This window comes from Sceloporus undulatus, chromosome 4 (assembly GCF_019175285.1).
Source record: "Sceloporus undulatus isolate JIND9_A2432 ecotype Alabama chromosome 4, SceUnd_v1.1, whole genome shotgun sequence".
In the NCBI taxonomy this organism is placed as follows: domain Eukaryota; kingdom Metazoa; phylum Chordata; class Lepidosauria; order Squamata; family Phrynosomatidae; genus Sceloporus; species Sceloporus undulatus.
In genome coordinates this window covers 233,226,304-233,250,161 of record NC_056525.1, presented here as the reverse complement: position 1 = coordinate 233,250,161, position 23,858 = coordinate 233,226,304, and the positions used below count along the sequence as shown (strand labels likewise).

At 40.6% G+C, this 23,858-nt stretch overlaps 3 protein-coding genes across 4 annotated transcripts in view; 2 read left to right on the top strand and 1 right to left on the bottom strand.

Moving 5' to 3' along the window:
• DEPTOR (DEP domain containing MTOR interacting protein) overlaps positions 1-23,858 on the bottom strand; it is a 741,617-nt gene that overhangs the window by 286,251 nt on the left and 431,508 nt on the right. The window lies entirely within an intron of this gene.
• MRPL13 (mitochondrial ribosomal protein L13) overlaps positions 1-23,858 on the top strand; it is a 434,401-nt gene that overhangs the window by 284,551 nt on the left and 125,992 nt on the right. The gene's annotated exons all lie outside the window — the stretch shown is intronic.
• SNTB1 (syntrophin beta 1) overlaps positions 1-23,858 on the top strand; it is a 142,203-nt gene that overhangs the window by 76,114 nt on the left and 42,231 nt on the right. The window contains exon 2 of the mRNA XM_042461764.1: positions 10,343-10,559. Within this exon, the coding sequence (XP_042317698.1) occupies positions 10,343-10,559 (217 nt within the window). The remainder of the gene's footprint in view (positions 1-10,342; positions 10,560-23,858) is intronic.

The following is a 23,858-nucleotide window of genomic DNA, read 5'->3' as shown; positions in this document are numbered from 1 at the left end:
GCTCAGGCCATGTGCACCAGTTGAAATGGGTTAACTGAGGGTGTATGTATGTGAGATATTTCAGAGATGTTTAGCAGCAGGAAGGAATTCACATTAATATCAACTGGCTGCCTTTGTGAAGATTTTTGTTTGACCACATTTTTCACTGGTTTGTCCACTTCTCAGAAAAGTGATCCTTCCAAAATTAGTTTGCCCATTTCATTTCAACCACTTCATGAAGTCAGTGGTAAAGTGGAGTTTTTAACAGGAAGAATGTACTTCACTCCCCACTTCACCTGCAGAGCTTGAAAGTCCTTGATCTGCTGTCTTTGATCAAATTAGGGCGTAGCGTTCCTTTTACTTTCATACCATAAGCCAACACTTCCCATTCATGTTCCTCTAAGAACAAAAATATGATGCACTGTAGCCTAAAGTCTTCTCTCTCCCCCACCCGCTAACCTGCATGAGTCATAAGGCATCCCAGAAGCCTCTTAGAAATGATGCCTGATAGATTTGATCAGTTTTGCCAGTTTGCTTTTTGCCTTGTTAGAAGAGTGTTTCTCTCTCTCTCCCTCTCTCTCTCTCTCTCTCTGTCTGTCTCTCTATTTTTCCCCCCAAATGTCACCCATGAATAGTAACAAAGGATTAATTGTGGAAATGTTGGAGGTTTGGCAGAATGATGCGCAAATGAAGTGCTCTTTTGAACGCTGCACTGGCTGCCTCACAAATCAAGCCACAAACACAAAGACTACAGCATATGCCAGCAGATTAATTCTTTCAACTGCCATTTTCTTGTTTCCTGTCATTTTTAGATGGGGGGGGGGAATAGTGTGTGCTTGGGGAAGGGAGGGAGATATAACTGGAAGTAATGGAACACTGGAATTTTAATTGCTTGACCGCAATTTTTAATTTGCTTCAAACAAAGAGACCAGGGTTATTAATTGGTATGTGATGATTAGAGACTTCTAAAAGGGCTTGTGGAATCATCTATTTGAATTTTAAAACAGGGTTGGGGAAAGTATGGTTCTCTAGATGCTGTTGGTCTGCAACTCTCATCACCTCTAGCAAATATTGCCAGCATTGAGGGATTATATCTGGAAGGGTGCTTTAGTTGTTGTTTTTATTAAACATGTCCATATAGCACTAGTCAGGTTAGGAGGGAGCAAATGCTGGACGCTTGCTTGATACTAATTCCATGCTAATCTTAATGTGAAGATGTGCCATAGGCTACACAAAGATGAGCATTTCCTAATACATTTGGCTTGTTGTTAACTGTCGTCAAGTTGACTTCAACTTATGGTGACCCTACGAATGATAGATCTTCAAGTCACCTTATCATCAACAGCCCTGCTCAGGTCTTGTTTCCTTGATTGAGTCTGTCCAGTCATCTTCTTTTCCTGCTGCCTTCTACTTTACCAAGCATTATTGCCTTTTCTAGCAAGTCATGTCTTCTCATGATATATCAGTTTAGTTAGACCTAGAGTAGGTTTTGTCTCTGTGGTTTGAAATAGCTCTATTGATATGCCACCTGTTCCTGATGATTTTGTCCCAAGTGCTCTGAGGGCAGCTTCCACTTCACTTTCTAAAACTGTAGGCTCATCTTCAAATTGTTCTTTGAATGAATCTTTCATCCTTTCATCTTTTTTATATAGTGTTTCTCAAACCATCCCAGGGATTACACTAGGCTTTTTTTCAGTGTTCATACTCTCCCCTCCCCTGATGCTGTTTTTGTTCAATTCAATATCCAGACTGGGTAAGAGTCCAGCCCACTTTACTATTTTATAGCTTTTTAGTTGAGCATATTAAAAATAATTATTCTGTTGATATTTTCAATTAAAAAGAATTAATAGAATATGGCTCCAAACATTTTAAACAAGCCATTAATTTTGAGCCTTTACTTTCCTGGTTTCTTTCATAGCAAAATAATTTCCCCAGATTGTTTTCTTTCATATTCACGGGAAAATACATTGGTGCCATGTCTACCCTTTAATTATGTACTGTATTTATAACCAGGCAATGCAGTTCTACCACCCTGTTTATTCAGCCTGTATGCAGAAAATATCATACGCAGAGCAGGCTTGGACTCAGCGACAGGAGGAGTGAAGATAGGAGAAACAAGTATTAACAACCTTAGATATGTGGATGACACAATACTAATAGCAGAAACCAACAAAGACCTGGAGCAATTTCTGAAGAAGGTCAAGGAGGAAAGTGCTGAAGTAAGCTTACTGCTGAACATTAAGAAAACAAAAATAATGGCCATCGAAGATCTATAAGAATTCATCCTAGATAATGAGAAAATTGAAATAGTCAAAAAGTTCCCTTACCTTGGATAAAACATTGCTCAGAATGGCGACTACAATCAAGTCATTAGAAGAAGACAAGGATTGGGAAGGGCAGCTATTAAAGAACTGGACAAGATCCTAAAGTGTAAAGATATAACTCTAAATACGAAAGTGAGGATCATCCAAGCCATCATATTCCCTATCGTCATGTATGGAATAGGAGGGCTGGATAGTGAAGAAAGCCAATGGAAAGAAAATAAATTCATTTGAAATGTGGTGCTGGAGAAGAGTGCTGAGGATTCTGTGGACAGCCAAGAAGACAAACAAACAGGTCCTAGAACATTTCATCCCTGAGCTCTTCCTGGAAGCCAAGATGACAAAATTGAGGCTGTCATATAATGGCCACATCATGACAAGGCATGAATCATTACAAAAGACAATGATACTAGGAAAGGTGGAGGGCAGTAGAAAGAGAGGAAGATGACATGTCACATGGAAAGACTCAATCAGGGAGGCCATGGGTCTGAGCCTGCAGGACCTGAGCAAGACAATTGAGGGCAAGGGGTCTTAGAGATCTCTCATTCACAGGGTTGCCATGAGTTGAGTTTGATTCAAGTACAGTTAACAACAACATCAACAAAATGCAGTAAACTGTTGATATATTGAATCCTAGTTGTAGCACAGACGTCCAATGTCCAGCCAGTATCTCTGATTATTATGTTATTTGTCTTTCTTATCAGGATCATTTTCACATAATATCGGGGACATTGTGCATTAATCCAACATTAACCCACACAGAAATCAGCTGCTTTTTACTTTCAAGATTCTCCCGAAAGTAAAAAGCGGTTGATTTTGTCCGCTTTCGGTGCGGGTTATTTTCGCGTTAATGCTCAATGCCCCTGATGACAGGATTTAGGCATTTATACTCCCATGTGATAAACCCCCAGTTGTTTCTCCTTCTTCCCTTTATGCGAGGTACTGGAGGACTGGTAGTTATTGAAAGGGCATATGTTATAAGGAAGCACAAAACAATGATAGAATCATAGAATCATAGAGTTGGAAGAGACCACTAGGGCCATCCAGTCCAACCCCCTGCCATGCAGGAAATCCAAATCAAAGCATCCCTGACAGATGACCATCCAGCCTCTGTTTAAAGACCTCCAAGGAAGGAGACTCTATCACCCTCCGAGGGAGTGCATTCCACTGTCGAACAGCCCTTACTGTCAGGAAGTTCCTCCTAATGTTCAGGTGGAATCTCTTTTCCTGTAGCTTGCATCCATTGTTCCGGGTCCTGTTCTCTGGAGCAGCAGAAAACAAGCTTGCTCCCTCTTCAAGATGACATCCTTTCATATATTTAAACAGGGCTATCATATCACTTCTTAACCTTCTTTTCTCCAGGCTAAACATCCCCAGCTCCCTAAGTCGTTCCTCATAGGGCATGGTTTCCAGACCCTTCACCATTTTTGTCGCCCTCCTTTGGACATGCTCCAGTTTCTCAATGTCCTTTCTGAACTGTGACGCCCAGAACTGGACACAATATTCTAGGTGGGGCCTGACCAAAGCAGAATACAGTGGCACTATTACTTCTCTTGATCTAGACACTATACTTTTATTGATGCAGCCTAAAATTGCATTGGCCTTTTTAGCTGCTGCATCACACTGTTCACTCATATTCAACTTGTGGTCTACTTGGACTCCTAGATCCCTTTCACACGTAGTTTCATTCAGCCAGGTGTCACCCATTCTATATCTGTGCATTTTATTTTTCTGCCCTAAGTGCAATACCTTACATTTCTCCGTGTTGAATTTCATTTTGTTAGCTTTGGTCCAGCTTTCTAGTCTATTCAGGTCATTTTGGATCTTGATCCTGTCCTCTGGGGTATTAGCTATTCCTCCTAATTTGGTGTCATCTGCAAATTTGATAAGTATGTTCTCAATTCTGTCATCCAGGTCATTGATAAAGATGTTGAATAGCACTGGGCCCAGGACAGAGCCCTTTGGGACCCCACTGGTCACTTCTCTCCAGGATGAAAAGGAGCCATTGTTGAGCACCCTTTGCATTCGGCCAGTCAACCAGTTACAAATCCATGTAACAGTTACCTTGTCTAGTCCACATTTTACAAGCTTCTTTGCAAGAATGTCATGGGAAACCTTGTTAAAGGCCTTACTGAAATCAAGATATACTATATCCACAGCATTCCCTTCATCTACCAAGCTGGTAATTTTATCAAAGAAAGGGATCAGATTTGCCTGGCATGACTTCTTTCTCTGAAACCCGTGTTGACTTTTTGTGATTATGGCATTGCCTTCTAGATGTTCACAGACTCTCTGTTTAATTATCTGCTCCCGAATCTTTCCTGGTATTGATGTCAGACGAACTGGATGATAATTATTGGGATCCTCTTTTTTCCCCTTTTTAAAGATGGGGACAACGTTTGCCCTCCACCAGTCTGCTGGGATCTCTCCTGTTTTCCAGGAGTTTTCAAAGATTATTGCCAATGGCTCCGATATTACATTTGCCAGTTCTTTTAATACCCTTGGATGGAGTTCATCTAGTCCCGGAGACTTAAATTCATTCAGATTAATAAGGTGTTCCTCTACTATCTCTTTACTTATTCTGTGCTGAAATTCCCCTATTCTGTCCTCTGCTCCATTATCCTCAGGTTGAGCACCCTTTGCCTTTTCTGAGAAGACTGAGGCAAAGAAGGTGTTGAGTAATTCTGCCTTTTCTCTGTTGCCTGTTAGCATTTTGCCATCCTCTCGACGCAGTGGCCCTACCGTTTCCTTCTTCTTACTTTTGCTGTGGACATATCCAAAAAAGCCCTTTTTATTGTTCTTAACCTCTCTAGCAAGTCTGAGTTCATTCTGCGCTTTAGCTTTTCTGACTTTACCCCTACACATGCCTGCTATTTCTTTGAATTCCTTTTTTGTGATGTCCCCCTTTTTCCATTTCTTATACATGTTCCGTTTCAAACTTAGCTCGGTTGAAAGTTCCTTAGTCATCCATCCTGGTTTCTTGAGACACCTCCCGTTTTTCTTTCTCACTGGAACAGTTTGAAATTGTGCCTTCAGTATCTCCCTTTTGAGAAAGTCCCATCCGTCCTGAACTCCTTTATCTTTTAGTATTTCTGACCATGGAATCGCCCTCAATACTTCTCTAAGTTTACTGAAATCCACTCTCCTAAAATCTAGAATGTGTATTTGACTTTGCCTGGTTTCTCCAGGCCAGCACCACACTGTTCATAGGGCTGCCTATTGTGCTCTGTCTTTCCAAGTAAGATTTGAAGTTTAGCTTCATAAATGTAACTCTCTGTTTTAAAAAAGGGCCCAGGCCAGCACCACACTGTTCATAGGGCTGCCTATTGTGCTCTGATACTACTTTTGATTGACTCTAACATATGATCTGGATAAAAGAAATGTAGATTCACAGGGAAATGTATTTCCATAAATAACCCAAAGTATGAACTACTCTTAGCTCTATTTCACCTTTTTCTAGACATCAGGTTACGACATAGACTTTGGATCTACATGACCCAGGAGAGTGTATTCTTTTTTTCCCCACCATAGCAATCCTCTGGCTTTGATTGTTTCCTTTTGTTCCAGATGGACTTCCAAACTTTTAACACTTGTAGCATTCTGATCTGCTGCAATCACCCTAAGGAGATACTACAGCATTTTCAGTATTCTCTAGTGAAGCCAAAAATAACTTTTTGCCAAGAACATAGCATTAAAGCCAAAGGTGAATAAAGAAAGTTCATAATCAGAGACAGGTGAAGCATAATGGATAAAAATAGGTTTGTAGGGAGGCAAGTCACTTGGACCTCAAAATAGAGAAGAAAATGAACGCGGGGGACGGGGGGCGGGGAGGATTTATTAAATGCCATTTGAAGTTCTAAAATCTATCGCCGAAGCCAGATCAAGAACTGAAGAAGGGGGGAAAGCCAACTTTAGTTGGTGTTGGGCATTGTAACCACAATTTATGAGTTCTAAAACATAGTCACTGGAAGCTAGAAGTCAACACAAGTAAAAGCTTTTCTTTTCCAAAATAATATATTGAAAAATAAGAATCCAGTGCTTTGACCATTAAAGTTTAATGCCTTCACCACTGGAGAAAAGGGTAATATCCACATCGCTTGAAATAGTTTAACCACCTCCCAGGTCATAGGGATTGCAAGAGACTAGTAGTCAATCAAAGAAACTTATTGAGAGATGCCTGTCATATTTTTTTTAGTCTTCAAGAATGGTTCAGTGTTTCATGTCTTTAAACATTTAGTTGATCTTTGGTGCATTAAGCTTACTTGACCCCTTGCTTAGGTATGCTGGTAACTAAACTAGGGAAATTTATCTGGCAAGTTTAAGAGATGCTTAAAGGTGTTTTAAAGGTGTTTGGTTAATAATTTATCATGTTTGGATGCAAGGGAGGGTGAACCTGGTATTATTTCCTAAATTACATATCAGTTTCAGTTTGGTAGGCTTTTCAAAATAAAGTCTGTGCACTTCTAAACAACCAGGGCCATCACAACATAATTTGTACCACCAAGGCTTTGCATGTGCCACCATTATCCAAATGCCAGACTAGATATTTGCTAAACCTTACAATTGTGGCATGCAGCTAGCTATCTTGTTCTTACCCACTCAGTTAAGTATGTGCATAAGGGAGCAAGCATGATTAGGAATGCAACATTCAGGGAAGGGAGCTTTATTTCATCTCTTTCCAGTATGATTAGAAACAAATTTTCCCCCATGGCCATAGCTAAAAAGGTTTTCACTGATACTTGTAATTTAATACATTATATGTATACAGTCACCCCTCCAAGTCCGCAGACTTGAAATGTGCAGACTTGGAAATCTGTGGAGGGGCGACCGCTATTAACCTGAATGGGGCACGTGCCTGCCTATGAGGCTTGAATATGTGTGAGATTTTGAACTCATGGGGGGCGGGAACCAGAACGCATCCCCTGCAAGTTCAAAGGAGCAACTCTCTCTCTCTCTCTCTCTCTCTCTCTCTCTCTGTGTGTGTGTGTGTGTGTGTGTGTGTGTGTGTGTATGCTTTGTATCTAACGAATATCTAATTTGGTCCCAAGATCCATTTGGCACAGCCACAGGAGGAGCTCTTCCTTGTCATGATACCCAAGTTACATAGAAATTTCAGCCCCGTGTTTCCTTAGTCATTATCTTTCTGTGATCAAATCAAAATCTTTTTTTTCAGGGGGGTGGAACTGGTCAAATGTATGAATTGTTCTTAGTACTGTATTTTGCTGATCTTGAGACTATTAAACTCTACTGTCCCTCTGTTTTGATTATACAGTTTGTGTGGATGTTTTAAAGAAAGGTTATATGATGGCTTTTTAAATCTATTACTAGCTGCCTTGGATGCTTTTGCCCTTGGAAATATAGGATGGATGGACAGGTAAATGTCTGAAGCTCTTGAAGATGAATTTATTGACTAGCCCGGCCATTTATTTCTTCCAAGACCATCCATGAATTTCTGTGGCTTTCTGGGCTTTCTCTTTTTTTAATCCTTGCTTATGCTAATTTTATTACCAGAATTTTTGCATCCTAAATCTCTTTTGTTTTCTGGGTGATTTGTGTACACAATGTATTTTTTCCTCGATAAATGTTCCTTTGGTATCTCACTTTACAAAAATATAAATAAAATAAAATCAGAACCATGATTCTGGCATGCATATATTAGCTTTTATTGAGAAAAATGTCTACAACACTTGTATTGCATTGGTGCTCTGGTTCTGGATGTGTGGGGGCTACAGGTTCAAGGTTTGGGGGTGCAAAAAGTAGAAAAAAACCCACCACTAGCACTTGTGAGGTTCAGGTTATAGACTAGAGGAGGCAAACTTTCCACTGTGTTGTGTTTTGTCCCAGGCCAACTTCTTTCCCCTTCTTTCCAAAGCTTTCAGATAAGAGGCTATTTAAAGTCTGGGATGTTATCTTTTGGGCATGTGTTCTTGTTTAGAGGCTGTGAAAGTTTTGCATGGAGCAGGAGCTCTGGTTTGCAAACTAGGATGAATTCCCATGGAACATAATCTCTGCTTGCCTAAAAAACAACAACAAACAAACAACCACCAAGGATTCATTCACACTACAGAATTATAGCACTGTTATTCCATTTGAACTGCCATTATTCCATCATGTGGAATCCTGGGATTGGCAGTTTACAGAAAAGCATTAGAATTACCACTCAAAGTGTTGCATCAAACTACAAACCTTAGGATGGAACCATGGAAGTTCAAGTGGAATAATAGCACTATAATTCTGTAATGTGAATGAATCCCAGGAAGCTTTACTCTGGCTTACTGTTGAGGAGACATATATAAAATTGAGTTGTGGCTTGTATACTTCATAAGAAAATGGCCACTTTGGTAACAATTACACCTGTAGTTTTTTGTGGGTTTTTCGGGCTATATGACCATTACACTGTGTCCACCCACATTAATTTGGTTCCATCCCTCGGCCGTAGCCCTGTCCTCTACTGGAATGGAGTTTCCACAATTCTTCCCAGAGTAGAATCAGACTCCCAGCTCAAGCATAAAAATCTAGGTAAAAAGTTCGACATGGAAGGGGAACCATCTGTATGTTTTCTAAAGCCTGCAGCTGCTTGTAAGGATGTGACTCCTGAGAAATGAGACATCTTGGCATAGCAAAATGAAACAATCTTTACTGCTGTTCACAAGTTCCTGCTGTTGAACATCTGAAATGTTCTAGCTTCATTATTTAGATTTTGATATAAATCAGTCAGTCTAGCTTTGGTCCCTCTCCACCAATATTTTTCTCTGCCTATATCATCTTTTGCATTTTGAAGATCATAGTCCAAACCATTTCATTTGTGAGGTCCAAAGCATGTCTCATTTGTGTTTGTATTGTTGTCACTGTTGAAATAGAGAAGTCCTATTCTGACTACCTGTTTGATTGGCTTGTAGGAAGATGAAATGCTATTAAAACTGTTACTCTATATTTGTGGCTTTGACTTTTGCTGCCAAAATAAAGCTGCTTCGGGTCTCTTTGGAGGTATGCTATTTAAATGATGCATGGGTCCTAAGAGTCCAGAGGTCACGCCAAAGCCACACTCCATTCCTAAGCACTGGAGTGCAGCTTTGGTGCAGCTTCCGGATTCTTAGGATGCATGCATCATTTAAATAGCATACCTCTAAAGAGACCTGAAGCAGCTTTATTTTGGCAGTCTGTGGCCCGTTACAAACAGTCAGGAAAGTACGCTTCCACATACCCCTAACCCTAGTGCGCACTCTGCGCGCACAAAATGGCAGCGGCCGTTCCACACGATCGCGCCGCCTCTATACGGGGTGGCGCCGACGTGACGTCCTCGCTCCGCACCAGGGCGCTTAGTGCGCCCTTAGCGCAGAGCAGGAAGGAGCTCCGTTTGGTCCGGCTGCGCCCAGCGGACCAAAGGAGAAAAGGCCCAAGCGGCCCCTTTCTCCTCCTCCCCGCCACTGCGAGGGGTCCTTGGAGCTTGAAGCCCCAGGGACACCCCTTTTCAGGCTGCGGGGAAGTGGCCTGTTGCTGCTTCCCCGCAGCCTGGAAAGCAGCGGATCGGGGCCTCAGCAGCTGCCGGTCTAGCCACTGAGGCCCCGATACACTGGGGAAAGGGGTGGGCACAGCCTGCCCCAAACAGGAGGTCTGTAACCCGCCTGTAACAGGCCTATGTCCCCTCTAAGAATCTCTGTTCACTCCACGGTGTCTCTGTGGTCAACATCTGCCAGATGTCAGACAGGAGGACCTAGAGATTCGTAGAAGAGAACACTTACCGTAAACCGTTTGCAGGTCCTCTGGCAAACTCTGGCAGAGGTTGACCACAGACTTGCATTAGAAGACCTAGAGATTCCTAGAAAGGTGTTCTCTTGGGTTTTAAAAAAACAACAGTGTTTTTGTTTGTGATTTTTCTACTTTCATGGGGATTCTGTGCCGCTGAGTCCAATGAATGGGGAGGGCTTACTGTAATGATTGATCTAATGGTTCAGTCAGCTAGAGGTTAGGTTGTAGAACATTTTCCTCTTTGCTTAGCTTTCATATTCATCATTCTTCCCTGTCTTTTTCTTTTCTCCCAGTAAAGTACATGAGAGAAGCAACCCCCTACGTGAAGAAAGGTTCTCCAGTTTCTGAAATTGGGTGGGAAACACCGCCACCTGAGTCACCACGATTAGGAAATGCATCCATCGACCCTCTGTCCCAGCTCTCTCTTTCTGTAAACCGAGACAAGAAGACAATTCCACTCAAAATGTGCTATGTTACACGAAACATGGCTGTGTCAGATCCTGAAAACCGGTAAGGGGTGTTGTAGGCATGGGAGGCAAGAGGCATTTGTTCTTTCAAACACTTTTTTATGCAAAGGGTTTTTTTTTTAATTGTGCAAATGAACCACAGTATGTAACAGAAGTGCCCCCAGTGGAGAAATGGACAACCAAAATAATCAAGTAAGAGGACCAATGATAGATCGAAGAAATCTTGAGCCACTTCTGATGTCATGTTTTGTTTTTTCCCATGGGGGGCTTTTTGGTATATGTGGGGTCTGTGAGAAACCACTTTGTTTTGCTGCTTAGAGTTATAGAATCACAGAATTGGAAGAGACTACAAGGGCCATCCAGTCCAACCCCCTGCCATGCAGGAACTCTCAGTCAAAGCATACCTGAAAAAGGCCATCCAGTCTCTGTTTAATGATCTCCAAGAAAGGCGACTCCACCACTCTCTGAGGGAGTGTGTTCCACTGTTGAATAGCCCTTACTGTCAGGAAGTTTTGAGCTGTTAGGAGAGTTGGATTCAGGTCTTTGGGGGACAACAGGGGATTTTAAGGGCCATCCTTTGAAGCTTCAACAGTTGCATGTGCCCTGCAGGCTACATTTCATCCATATCTGCCTTAGAGGTAGTAAATGGAAAGAAAAACCTCTTCATCTCTTGTGACAGAAGAACCCACAAATATTCAGAATAGATGCAAAATACTTCTTCATACAGTACAAATGGGAACAGTGGAAGATCTAACGATGGCTGCCAGCTTGTGTGTGTGCATATATGCTTTCAGTCCACCTGCTGTCTTATGGCAACTCCATGAATTTCATAGGATTTTCTTAGCTTTTGAACTGGTCCCATTAGAGCTCTCAAGTTGTGAGGTGACAGACTTTCTACAGCCAGACAGTTTTGGGGGTAAGGGAGTGAGGGAAAAACTGTTGAATAATCTTTTCCCTAAGGTGCAGAGTTGGCGCTCTTGGATGCTTTTTAGAAGGGCCACAGAACATTTTTATATCAACTGACCTTGGGGTTCATCCTCACTCTTTAAAAAAGAATGCCTCTTTCTTTTTTTATGGGATTAGGAGAATTTACTGTTCACTCTTGCATTACAACTGGTTTAGTTCAAACCTGTGTGGTTAATAACAACAAGATATTTTCCATCACATCAATGCAGGCCTTAGTTGACAGAGGAGAAGGCTGTATAAAGCTTACATGATGATGATAATAATAATACATGATGACTGTCCTGCAGAGATTAGAATTCTGTGCCTCTCCAGAAGCTGTTCAACTGCAACTCCCATAAGGACCTAGGCAGTATAGCCAATGATGAGGAATTTTAGAAGTAGCAGTTCTAAAACTTCTGGAGGGCTTCATAAAGTGGAAGATCCATAGCTCAGAGCTAGAGCACATGCTATTCCTGCAAAGAATCCCAGATTTGATTCCTAGCATCTCTTCATAGAGAATGAAAAACTTCTGTGAGAAATCCCAGAGATCTGCTTCCAATGAAAGTAGGTGATTCTAGCGTAGATGGATTATTTACATAGTGTAAGACAGATTCCAGACCTTAAAAATGTAGGAATGTTCTGATCTCCTTTGCATTTTGTGCACAATATGTATGTTATTTATAGTCTTACTTCTGCCACTGAAAAGCAGAATATTGATTTATATTTTCCCATAATTTCCTCCTAACTACATGGGATTGTGCACACAGGTCAGCTCAGATTTGTGATTTACATTTCTAGCAGCTTGGAGCTGCTCCTGTTTGAACTGCTGGGTAGCTTCTGGACATCATAGGGGCATGTGGTGTCAAAACACCATGCTCCCAAGCCACCCAGAAGCTGGCTACTCTTGGCTGTCTGTTCAGACCCAATGTTTGTGTATGATGATCTGGTCAGCAGCCTAGCAGCTGCATTTTGCAAAAATTGTCTTCAAGGGTAATCTAATTGGGAAGTTAGCAATGCATGAACTACTTTGGCTAAGTTATCTCTATCTATGAAGCTCCCAGCCGGGAATAGCCAGTAGTCATGCTGGCCATGAGCCTCTGAGAGCTGTTGTCAGTCATTGTGATTTTGTGCTGAACATCTTGCTTTCAAGCTTGTTTTTCTTCCTAGCCAGTAGTACACAGCAGAATAGACTGTCAAGTTTGTTTCCCTCCAAACCAGATTTGAAGATGGCCAGAAATTGAATTCCTTTCCCCAAAAAAGTTTTCAAACAGGAATTTCTACTTGTTATGCCTTTTCCCTTCACTTGAAGCCTAGCAATATCTGTGATGTTTCTTTAGATCATCAGATACGATAGCAGTCCTCAAATATCTCTCATGTAAAAGGTAGAAATGAGCTGGCCTATGCTGCTCCAGGGACAAGACTAGGACCAGTGGGCAGAAAATACATGGAAGCTGTCTTAATGGTAAGGTGTATTTGACAATGGAACAGGTAGGAGATCATGCTTGTGTTCCAAGGAAACTGGGAGCTTTACTAACTTTTTCAAACTATGAATTTTCACATTTCCATTTGAGATGCCAGCTGGTCCCTTGCCTAGAGATGTTGCACTTGCAAGGACAGCAAGAAAGATGGACTAGGGGAAATGAATGATGCATGAAACTTTCAGTGGCTCTTTGCATTTGCTTCCTAGTGCTAAAAATAGGGTGAGCTTATTGACCCTTATTTATAACATATGTGGTACCAGCTGCATCACAGTACACAACTGTTCAGCACAATTGTCTCTCTTTCATGCTTTCTAACCAAAGAAGAGAAGGAAGAAAAGGAACTAGAGGAGTCAGGAAAGTGGGTAGTAATTAGAGAACTCCTCTTCACCTGTTCTCCTTCCCTTTCACAGAGATGGACATTTTGTTCATATCGGCTTGAAACTTCATAAGCTTTCAACACTTCACCACATGAGGGACTCAAAAGCTGAAGTATTTGCCATTTGGGAAGGGTGAGAAAGATAGGAAACAGATGTTCTTAGGGATCACTAGCAGAACAGCTGCACCTCACAAACCATTCTGGTACATTGCTGGTTTGGCACCCATTTTTAAAAATTTATGATTAATGACCAGCTAAAGGCACACCCAGCTAAAGGCATGCAGAAGAACAAAGGACAGAGTTACACTCATCTCCACAGCTTCAGTTAGTTCAACTTCATAGATACACATGTTTCCAAAACATGGAAAAGTTGCTTTTTGCAGTTTAAATTCTAGAATCCCCCAGTCACTGTCCTTACTCAGCTATCTGATATGCCCACTTCAGTGACTGATTAAATGGTTGGAAAGCACAGCTATTGCCATATTCCTCTTCAAGTATTGTGACTATCATGTGTGGAACAAGCGTGGTGCCTAGCCTCTTTTTCCAAATCAATCCCCGTCCTGGCCATTAGTTGTCCAAAACTAACTATGGCTCTGAGACCTGAATACAAACGCAAGTGAAGCTTTCTTCCAGGCCTGAGATAGTTCTCTGTTTTAGCTTCAATTTATACTGTCATTTACATCCTTTGTTATTGGCAGGAAATAAGCACTTTTGAGACTCCCACACATTAAGATGGTTTATCAGCTCTTGTTGGTTTTGTTTCCTGTGGAACATTTGAGTTTTTAACTGATTTCCTTTGGTCAGCATCGGATGGTATGCAAAAATGTTGCTGTACCCTTTACTGATACCCACCCCCATAATAGAGACCATCTTGCCAATACTTTCCAAATGATGCTTGTAGTTTATGTAACTGCTCAAGACCAGAATGTCATTGCAGCCATCTGATGTTAATACTGGTTATGATCCTAATGACTCCATTGTTAATGCAGAGTGTTATAGAGATTATTTTTTGTTCTGAGGTCTCAGCTATGTTCAGCTTGAGAAAAGGGCATCTTTCTGATTCCTTTTGTCTATTTATTTGTTGATTAAAATATTTATATTCTGCCCGACATCATGAAATCACAAAAAAGCACACAAGTAAAATGAATACTAGCCAATTAAAATAGTAAAAATAATGTAAATAGGCTAAAATATATTAAACAAGGTGACAGGTAAAAAATAGATTAGGAAGGTTAAAACAGTTTAAAACGACAGTATTTGCATAGATATTCTGGAGATGATGATGATGATGATGATGATGATAATAATAATAATAATAATTTATAACCTGCCTCTCCCTGTGTTGGATCAAGGCGGGTAACAGCATATAAAAAGAGAAAATAATAAAATCAAAGGCACAGAAATGGTAGATAAAAGTACACCAGATTCCCACTCCCTCCCCCCCTAAAATTAACATTAAAAGCAATTCCCAAACAGTGGGCAATAAAATCAGTCAAGAACGAATCTGTCCGAAGAGAACAATTTAAGCAAGTAGAGAGTGAGATTAGGGCATCAATTTGGAAGGACCGCCAGAAGAGATCCGTTTTTATTGCCTTCTTAAAGGCCTCCAAAGATGTTAGTTGGTAGATCTCATCCGGCAGATCGTTCCAGATTTTTGGAGTGGCAGCAGAAAACGTCCTCTGGGAAGTAGAGTAGTTCTCTCTGACTGTAGTAGATTCTTCCCTGAGGATCTGAGAGTGTGGGAAGGATTATATGAGAGGAGGCGTTCCCTCAGGTAAACTGAGCAAACACCTTGCTTGGTTTCAGACCTGTGTGCCTAATTTCAGGCTGTGATCATGTCAGAGCCAATAAGAAACTTTCAACAACAATCTTAAATAAAAACCCTAACTCCCCCACACCTGGATTGTGACTTTTCTCACTTGTTCAGTTATCTAAGAGTAGCTTCAGGAATTACAGCAGAATCAGGAACAGGTGAGGTGGAAGCAAGTTCTGATATTACACTCCTAGGAATCTTACAAAAGAACCCTGCCGAATGAAATCACAAACTTTGGGATCAAAATAATTAATCTGTGGAACAGACACAAATCATGTTGCTTAATTGCACGTGTTCTTGCCACCAAACTGCACCCTTATGCACACCATGCTGTTTGTATGCTATTTTAGAATCTGGCCCCTGACAAATGTAAGTAATGTATCATGGTCATGCCCATAAAAGCAAAATTGTTTGGCAGAGCCTGTAACAGAGTTATGTACATAATAATATGTCTGGAAATTGTTCTTAACATAACTTAGAAGTGGAGTATCCATATATGGGTATGAGGGCTTTTTGGTGCGTGACCCCATCTGAAACAAATCATGGTACAGTCATACTATAAAATGATGTTTAAGAACTTAAAGGGCAAGCAAGTCAGCAAGTGTGTGTGTGTTATGTGGGGAATGTGATGAGGCTGTCCAGCAAAATAAGGTGTCTATTTGTTAGGAATAGGAGAAAACAATCTAAATTCACTCTATTGTACTAATGGGCATTTTGGTACTTTAAAAAAAAAAGAGCCAGTGTAGGTCCATGAACCATATTCTGGTTGTAATATCATCCTCAATTCTTGTCTCTTCTCACCCAGTGACATAGGGGCAAAACAGATGGCCCTGAAGCAGCAGCTTGATGCCACCTCTTTAATCACCAGATCAAGGCCACAGCAACCATATGCCACGGCCCCAACTCAGCATTTTTTCAGCCCAAAAAGAAGCGGCAAAATGCTGCTCCACTTTGGGCTGGGAAAAAGCCATCCTTTCTACCGCCACCACAGCTCTTCTCCATTTCTGCTGTGTGACATGTGTAAATGCCACACCACAGAAATGCCATGATGGTGCCCACTGTGTAGTCAGTGGGGCAGTGAGACACCATCTTGGGAGTGTCGGCATGCATACACCTTGCCCCCACGCCACCCTGAAGCCAGCTCTTTATTCCAGTCTGCTTTGCCCACTAGAATGCATTTATGTGACTTTACCGAGGACTGTACGTATGCAGTCAGAGTTGCCATGTAAGGGCCTGTTCCCAAGTCTGCTCATCACATGTTCAAAGTCTGACATTCAGTTTTGTATGGTGGCTTCCTTGTCACTGGAGAAGTGAATCTGCTCCAGAGTTTATATTTCCTTTAAAATTCAGACCCAGAATAGATGCACTGCCCCCAGAGTTTATATTTCCTTTAAAATTCAGACCCAGAATAGATGCACTGCCCTACTGGCATAAGACTAACTAGGTACCACTTCTGATATTTTTAAAGTGTACACCAACATTAGTGTCTTGCTGCATGCCCACTGACATAAAACATCAGTGTGGTGTAGTGGTTGGAACAGTGGAGTAGAAGCCAAGGTTCAAGTTGCTAATGAGGCATGGAAAACCACTGGGTGACCATGGTAAAGTCACAATCCCTCAGCCTCAGAGGAATCATAGAATGATAGAGTTGGAAGATACTTCAAAGACCATTTAGTCCATCTCCCTGCTATGCAGGAATACACCATCAAAGCACCCTCAACAAATGATCATCTAGCCTCTGTTTAAAAACATCCAAAGAAGGACAATCCACCACACTCCAGGGCACCATATTCCACGGATGAAAAGCTCTTACTATCCGGAAGTTTTTCCTAATGTTTAGGTGGAATTTCTTTTTCTGTAATTTGAATCCATTGTCCCATGCCCTAGTCTATGGAGTAGCAGAAAAGCTTACTCTATCCTCAGTATCCTTTTAAATATTTAAACATGGCTGTCATGTCACCTCTTAACCTTCTCTTCCCCAGGCTAAACATATTCAGCCACCTAAGCTGCTTTCATAGGGCATGGTTTCCAAACCTTTCACAGTTTTGATCGCCTTCCTCTGAACATGCTCTAACTTGTCAATATCATTTTTTAATTATGGTACCCAGAACTGGACAGAGTATTCCAGCTGAGGTCTGACTAAAGCAGAATACGGTAGCATGTTACTTCCTCGATCTAGAGACACTATACTTCTATTGATGCATCCTGGAGTCTCATTGGCCTTTTTAGCTGATGCATCACACTGTTGGCTCATGTTCAACTTGTGGTCTACTAGGACTCCTAGGATTCTGTTTTGCATGTACAGTTGTCAAGCCAGGTGTGCCCTATCCTATCTGATCCTTTCATTTAAGGCTAAGTGTAATACTTTATATTTCTCCCTGTTGCAATTCATTTTGTTAGTTCTGCCCCAGCTTTCTAATCTGTTAAAGATATTTTGTTTTCTGATCCTGTCCTCTGGGGTATTAGCTACCCTTTCTGATTTGGTGTCAGATTTTCAAATTTGATAAGCACACCCTCTGTTCCATCATTCATGTTATTGATAAAGATGTTTAATAGCACTAGACCCAGGACAGAAAACTTAGAAAGGCAATGGCAAACCTCTCTGAATTAATCTTGCCTAAATAAATAAATAAATAAATAAAAAATCTCATGGTAGTTTCTCATTTGGGTCACTGTAAATTGGAAATGATGTGAAAGTACCCAACAACAACAACCATGAAACTGTTTGAGCATTTGGATTTAGAGGGCAATTTATAGGATTATAAATCCTGTAAATACTTCCTCCCATACTAGAAAGAAATCTATATAAAAGCAACGCATACCTTAAAGGTGAACAGAAATATTCATATACTGTACATTAGAGCATTTGGATTGGGGGGGAATTGTGTCAATCCTATAAATACTTATCCCTGTAATAGAATACTTATCCCCTTTTATATAGCTATATAAAAGCAACCCAAATCTTAAAGGTGAACAGAAACATCCATATACGTTAAAGCATTTGGACTGAGGGGGCATTGTGTCAATCCTATAAATACTTCCTCCTGTACTAGAAAGAAAGCAAGCTGTATAAAAGCAACCCATATCTTTAAGGTGAACTGGCCTTTAAAGTAAGATAGAGGAGAAATCACAACTGGGACCAACCTTTTCTTCTGTTTTAAACCAATCAGAATAATAATGATCTGTATCAAGATGATGTGAAAAGAAAAGAAAACATTCTGCCTGCAGAGTTTAAAAATGTCTGGAAATATTTAAACACATGGATCTTAGTTATTGTTATTTGAGAAATAGGAGCACAAAAAAAAGTTAAAGTTGAAAATAGCACACACTTCTGTGGAAAATAAAAGAACATGTATTATTTAGACAGAAGCAGTTTCATACAGTCATACTGCTAAGCACTAATAGCACAGTGGACATCAATTTAAGCTTTATAGTAAAACTGAAAGTAATTAAACTCAATCATGTACTCTGGAATTATTCTCTGGTGCTTTAGGCTGTCTTAGATTTAAAAAAAATCTTTGTACTATCCAGAGCAAACCTTTGTCTTAAACAGCACTTAACTATTGCAAACAAAAAATATCTCACAGGAGTTTATCCTCAATATTCCACCAATTCCAGGTTTTTCATTGGAAGAATTGAGGGAAAATCCTTAAGGGAAAGAAGTACTTTTTTTAAAAAACAGCCAAATTTTCCCTAGCCCTTCATATCACTTTTCCAGACCAAGAATAGCTTTTCTGTAGCACATCAAAGAATAGTAATGCAGTCCTGCATTTTTACCTCCAACAGTGGACAGCCTTATGCCTCCAAGAAACTCATACCTCCAAGCTTCATGCTTCCAAGAAACGGATAAACAGGGTTATAGCCTTGAATATTATCCATTGAGAAATTAAATCTTAACAGGCATTGCTAAGAAGTTTGTTGGATTCATGTTTTAATGGAAGATTATGCCATTTGTAGCTCCTGGATCCAAACATAGGCATGGATCAGTTTGCAAGACAAAAGCCATACATTTCTAAATTTCTGATGTAATTTGCTAAAGAACTTCACTACCTACAAATTGCAGAAAAACAGTAAAATGTACAGATAAAATATGTACATTAGAAAATAGGTCATAGTCAGTGGGAAAATGGATATTAAAATGTGTCTGAAAACAGGAGCTAAAATGTATCCTTTTGAGAAATGAATTAGGGAAATATGTATAAAGTTCCACCGGGGGGGGGGGGGACGGTTTGCAATCCAATATGGACCTGAGTTGAAACAAACTGATGCTGAGCAAATGAGAACCTTGATATGATTCAGTCTGACAATTTTGTCTATCCCTAATCCTGAATGTTTCTTATCCTCAGAGTGGAGACAAAGCTACACAGTAGAGATATCTGATTTCTGGGCTGGAGTTCTTCTTGCAGAACACTGCTATGACATGGACTGACATACAGAATGCCCATGGTTCAATCCCTGTCATATCCAGTCAAAAAGGATGAAGTAGCAGATAATGGGGAAGATCATTCTCTGCCTCAAATCTTGGAGAGCTACTACCATTCAGACTAAATAATAGCAGTGTCTGAATGGGCAAACAAACAGACCGATTCATATGTTAATTGCAATATAAGATATGTGGGTGGAAAGAAATTAAAAGAGAACCCCTTCCCTTCCCTTCCCCAAAATCTCTTCTCACTTTTTAATGAGACCCGGTATTACTTACCTTTCCTGTTGATTAGCTTGAAAAGCAAAAGCTTTAAAGATGTAGAACAGAAATATTCCAGCAAGATGCTGACCTGTGCTCTTTTTTTTTTTAAAGAATAGCATCATTTGCAAGTGAGTCCATCCATTTTTCTTCAATGAAGGACCATAGCTTAGTGGTAGAACATCGAACCACAGGTTGCATGTTGTCTGAATCAAAAACTATGGTTCATCTTAACTATGGTCTCTGGTTTAAATATGTAATTTTAGACCCCTGTTCAGTCATGCCTTGTCATTTGCGGTAACTACTATATGTAATAAGGGAAGTGCACTAGCCCAGACTCTCCATCATTAGTTCCAGCGTCTTCCAATGTATGGAGGGCAATGAGCCTGAACCAGAGTGTCTCCACTATCTATGGAGGCATTCAACACAATTTGGAAGTCTGATTTACTAGGAGACTAGATTTAATAGGGGATTAGAGGTTCTCCACATGATTTGGAAGCCTGGTTTACAAGGAGACAGACTGGTATTCTCCCCTTTCTTGTATGTTTTCAATGCATGCTTAGGTAGACATAGAAAATTCCAACTCCCACCTGCCAATGAGCAAGAGAAGAAGAAGCTGTGTGTATAGTTAACTGGGTTTTGCTGCAGTTGTCCTGCTTGTTCATGTTTTAAACTATGGTGTAATATAGGGCTTCTCAAACTGATATAACAGACTGCTGATTTTTTCACTGACTTCCCAGTGACTGATGCAATATTGTTGTATTTGCATAATTTCCTAAAAAGTCATTGCAGACCAACACTGGTTTGATGTAACATGTGAACTTACTAAATGACTCAGTTTCAACTTCCAGCTCTAACAAAAGAGAAACTGACATTACCACTTCCATACTCTAAACTTAGAGCCTTTCACACTACACAATTATGGCACTATGATTCCACTTTAGTTACCACAAATGCATCTTGTGGAATCCTGACATTTGGAGTTTAATGATGCATTAGAGCTCTCAGGCTAAGGATTCATGATGACCCTCCCAGTTGCAAATCCCATGATTCATGGGGTGGAATCTTGGAAGTTAAAGTGAAATCACAGAGCTTTAACTGTGTAGTGTGATAGGATCCCAGTGGTAAACAACTGCCATGGGTGTAGGAGCCAATATATATATTGTTTTATTTTTATGGGGTTAGCCAAATGCTCTCTGGGGAAAAAATGTGATATAATTCATATGGATGGCCAAGTTAGAGTGGAGAATATATAAAGGCAGCCATCTTGTGCTTAAATTCCTTTGGGGCAGCGTGAGCTTTAATCAAAAAATGTTCTGCATGCAGCGTTTACCTACGTGTGGTGGAGTATGTGGGTAAACACAGCTGTGGCACTACCTTAAATCTTTCCAGGCAAAGGAGGATTAAAAACAGAAATTATATCACCAAATTGCAGATAAACATAATGTTGTGTTTTCAGATGGGGAGCCAACCAGGCCTGCCAAAAATAATAATAATCAAATTTTAAATAATTTAAAATTGGAATTCTCCCTTCATTCGGCACCTTTTCGCTAGAGGGAAAGAATTGACACAGCACATCCGTGACTGCATCCAGTATATTTATATATTCTGGAGAACAAGTCAGAAGGATAGTGTATACATTTATGTACACAACACAGGGGTTTTATTGATGCTGTAGTGAACTGATCCTTAAAAGCTACACAATAGCTCCAGTTTCTTCATATTTTGAGGGAAAGGAGAGTGGAAAAGTGTTGTTTCTCCTAATGATAAAATTGTGGGTATAGGTTTCCTGGGGGCAACAACCCATTCCTCTTTTTCTGCATATGCTCTTATGTAAAGCATTGTGTTTGTTGATCATGCCTGATAAATTACTATTTTGATTCCCAGTGATGATAATGCTTTATCTGGTCAAGGTACCAACCCTCTTCATCCTTCACCATTCAGTGTATTGGGTAAGGATGATAAGAGTTACAATCCAACTGCCTCTATAGGACCACACATTTCCCACCACATACTGTGCAAATCAATTACGGTGGGCCTTTGACTAGGGGACTTATCCTTCTCTTTTGCTCCTCTTTTATGCATAAGAGGAATCATAAGATTCATGTGAAAGCCTTTTAAGAGTTATGAAGGTGTTGTCCAGTCTAGTCCCAGTCCAGACATCCAGTATGGGCTGCCTTTGCTTTGGGAGTCCCAACAATGGAGATCCCACCATCCCTCTACATGACTGTGAAACTGTTCTTACTGCCAAGGAATTTCCCCCAGTGTTCAACCAAAATTTACCCTTCTGTACTCTAAGTCCATAAGATATAGTCCTACCTTCTGTGTACACATTTGTTGTTGTTGTGTGTCTTCAAGTCGTTTCTGAGTTATGTCAACCCTAACGCGAACCTGTCATGGAGTTTTATTGGCAAGATTTGTTCAGGAGGTTTGTCATTGCCTTCCCTTGAGGCTTAGAGCATGTGATTTGCCCAAGGTCATCCAGTAGGTTTCATTCTCCTGGGAATCAAACCCTGATTCCCAGAGTCATAGTCCAATACTCACACTACTATGCCATGGTGGCCTTCAAAGGTTTGTTGTTGTTACGTGCCTTCAAGTCATTTCTGATTTATGGTAATCCTAAAACAAACTATCATGGGGATTATTTGGCAAGATTTTTCACATAGGTCCAAAACACACTGCAGAAATAATCCAGTTTCAGACCACTTTAACTGCCCTTGTTCAGTGTTAGGGAATTCTAGGAATTGTAGTTTTGTGAGACATTTAGCCTTCTCTGTCAGAGAGCTCTGGTGCCACAATAAACTACAGTTCCCAGGATTCCCTAGTACTTAGCAAGGGCAGTTAAAGCAGTCTCAAACTGGATTATTTCTGCAGTGTATTTTGGACCTTACAAACCTTTTTTGTGTGACATAACTTTGAATCATAGAATCATAGAGTTGGAAGAGACCACAAGGGCCATCCAGTCCAACCCCCTGCCATGCAGGAAATCTAAATCAAAGCATCCCCGACAGATGGCCATCCAGCCTCTATTTAAAGACCTCCAAGGAAGGAGACCACCACATTCTGAGGGAGTGTGTTTCACTGTTGAACTGCCCTTGCTGTCAGGAAGTTCCTCCTAATGTTCAGGTGGAATCTCTTTTCCTGCAGTTTGCATCCATTGTTCCACGTCCTAGTCTCTGGAGCAGCAGAAAACAAGCTTGTTCCCTCCTCAATATGATATCCCTTCAAATTTTTAAACTGGGCTATCATATCACCTCTTAACCTTCTCTTCTTCAGGCTAAACATACCCAGCTCCCTGAGTCTTTCCTCATAGGGCATGGTTTCCAGACCCTTCACTATTTTAGTTGCCCTCCTTTGGATATGCTCCAGTTTCTCCACATCCTTTTTGAACTGAGGTACCCAGGACTGGACACAGTATTCCAGGTGGGGCCTGACCAAAGCAGAATAGAGTGGCACTATGTATTTGAAGAAGTTAGTGATGCTGGACTTGTGACAAACAATAATCTAGTCCTTTTCACTGGTACTACTCTCAAGATCAGAAATGTTCACCAAATGTTATATGACTAGCCACTTCTTTTAAAGCCCAGTGAGTTGTCTTTTCTGCAAACAGTGTTGGGACAGTTGACTTACAGGAGAGTAGTCACTGATGGAAGGAAGATCCCTAACCCCTCATCTGCATGTTCTCTTTGTATTCCTAGAGAGTTATTTTTAAAAAGGTACTTAAAATGTAACTCTTTCATGCTATTCTTTAGCCTGAGCATGCATCTATACTGTACAAATAATGCAGTTTGACATCAGTTTATCTGTCGTATATCCATCCTACAGAATCTTGGGATTTGTAGTTTTGTGAGGCACCAGCACTCTTTGTAAAAAGATATATCCCAAGATTCCAGAGGATGGAGTTACACCACTTTAAAAAGTGATGTCAAATTGCATTATTTCTGCAGTGCAGATGCACTCTGAGGCTATAAACTGAGGTATTATAATCCATGTGGGAGTAATCCTTGCAGTAAATTTTGTAGACATATATGAAATCACATGTG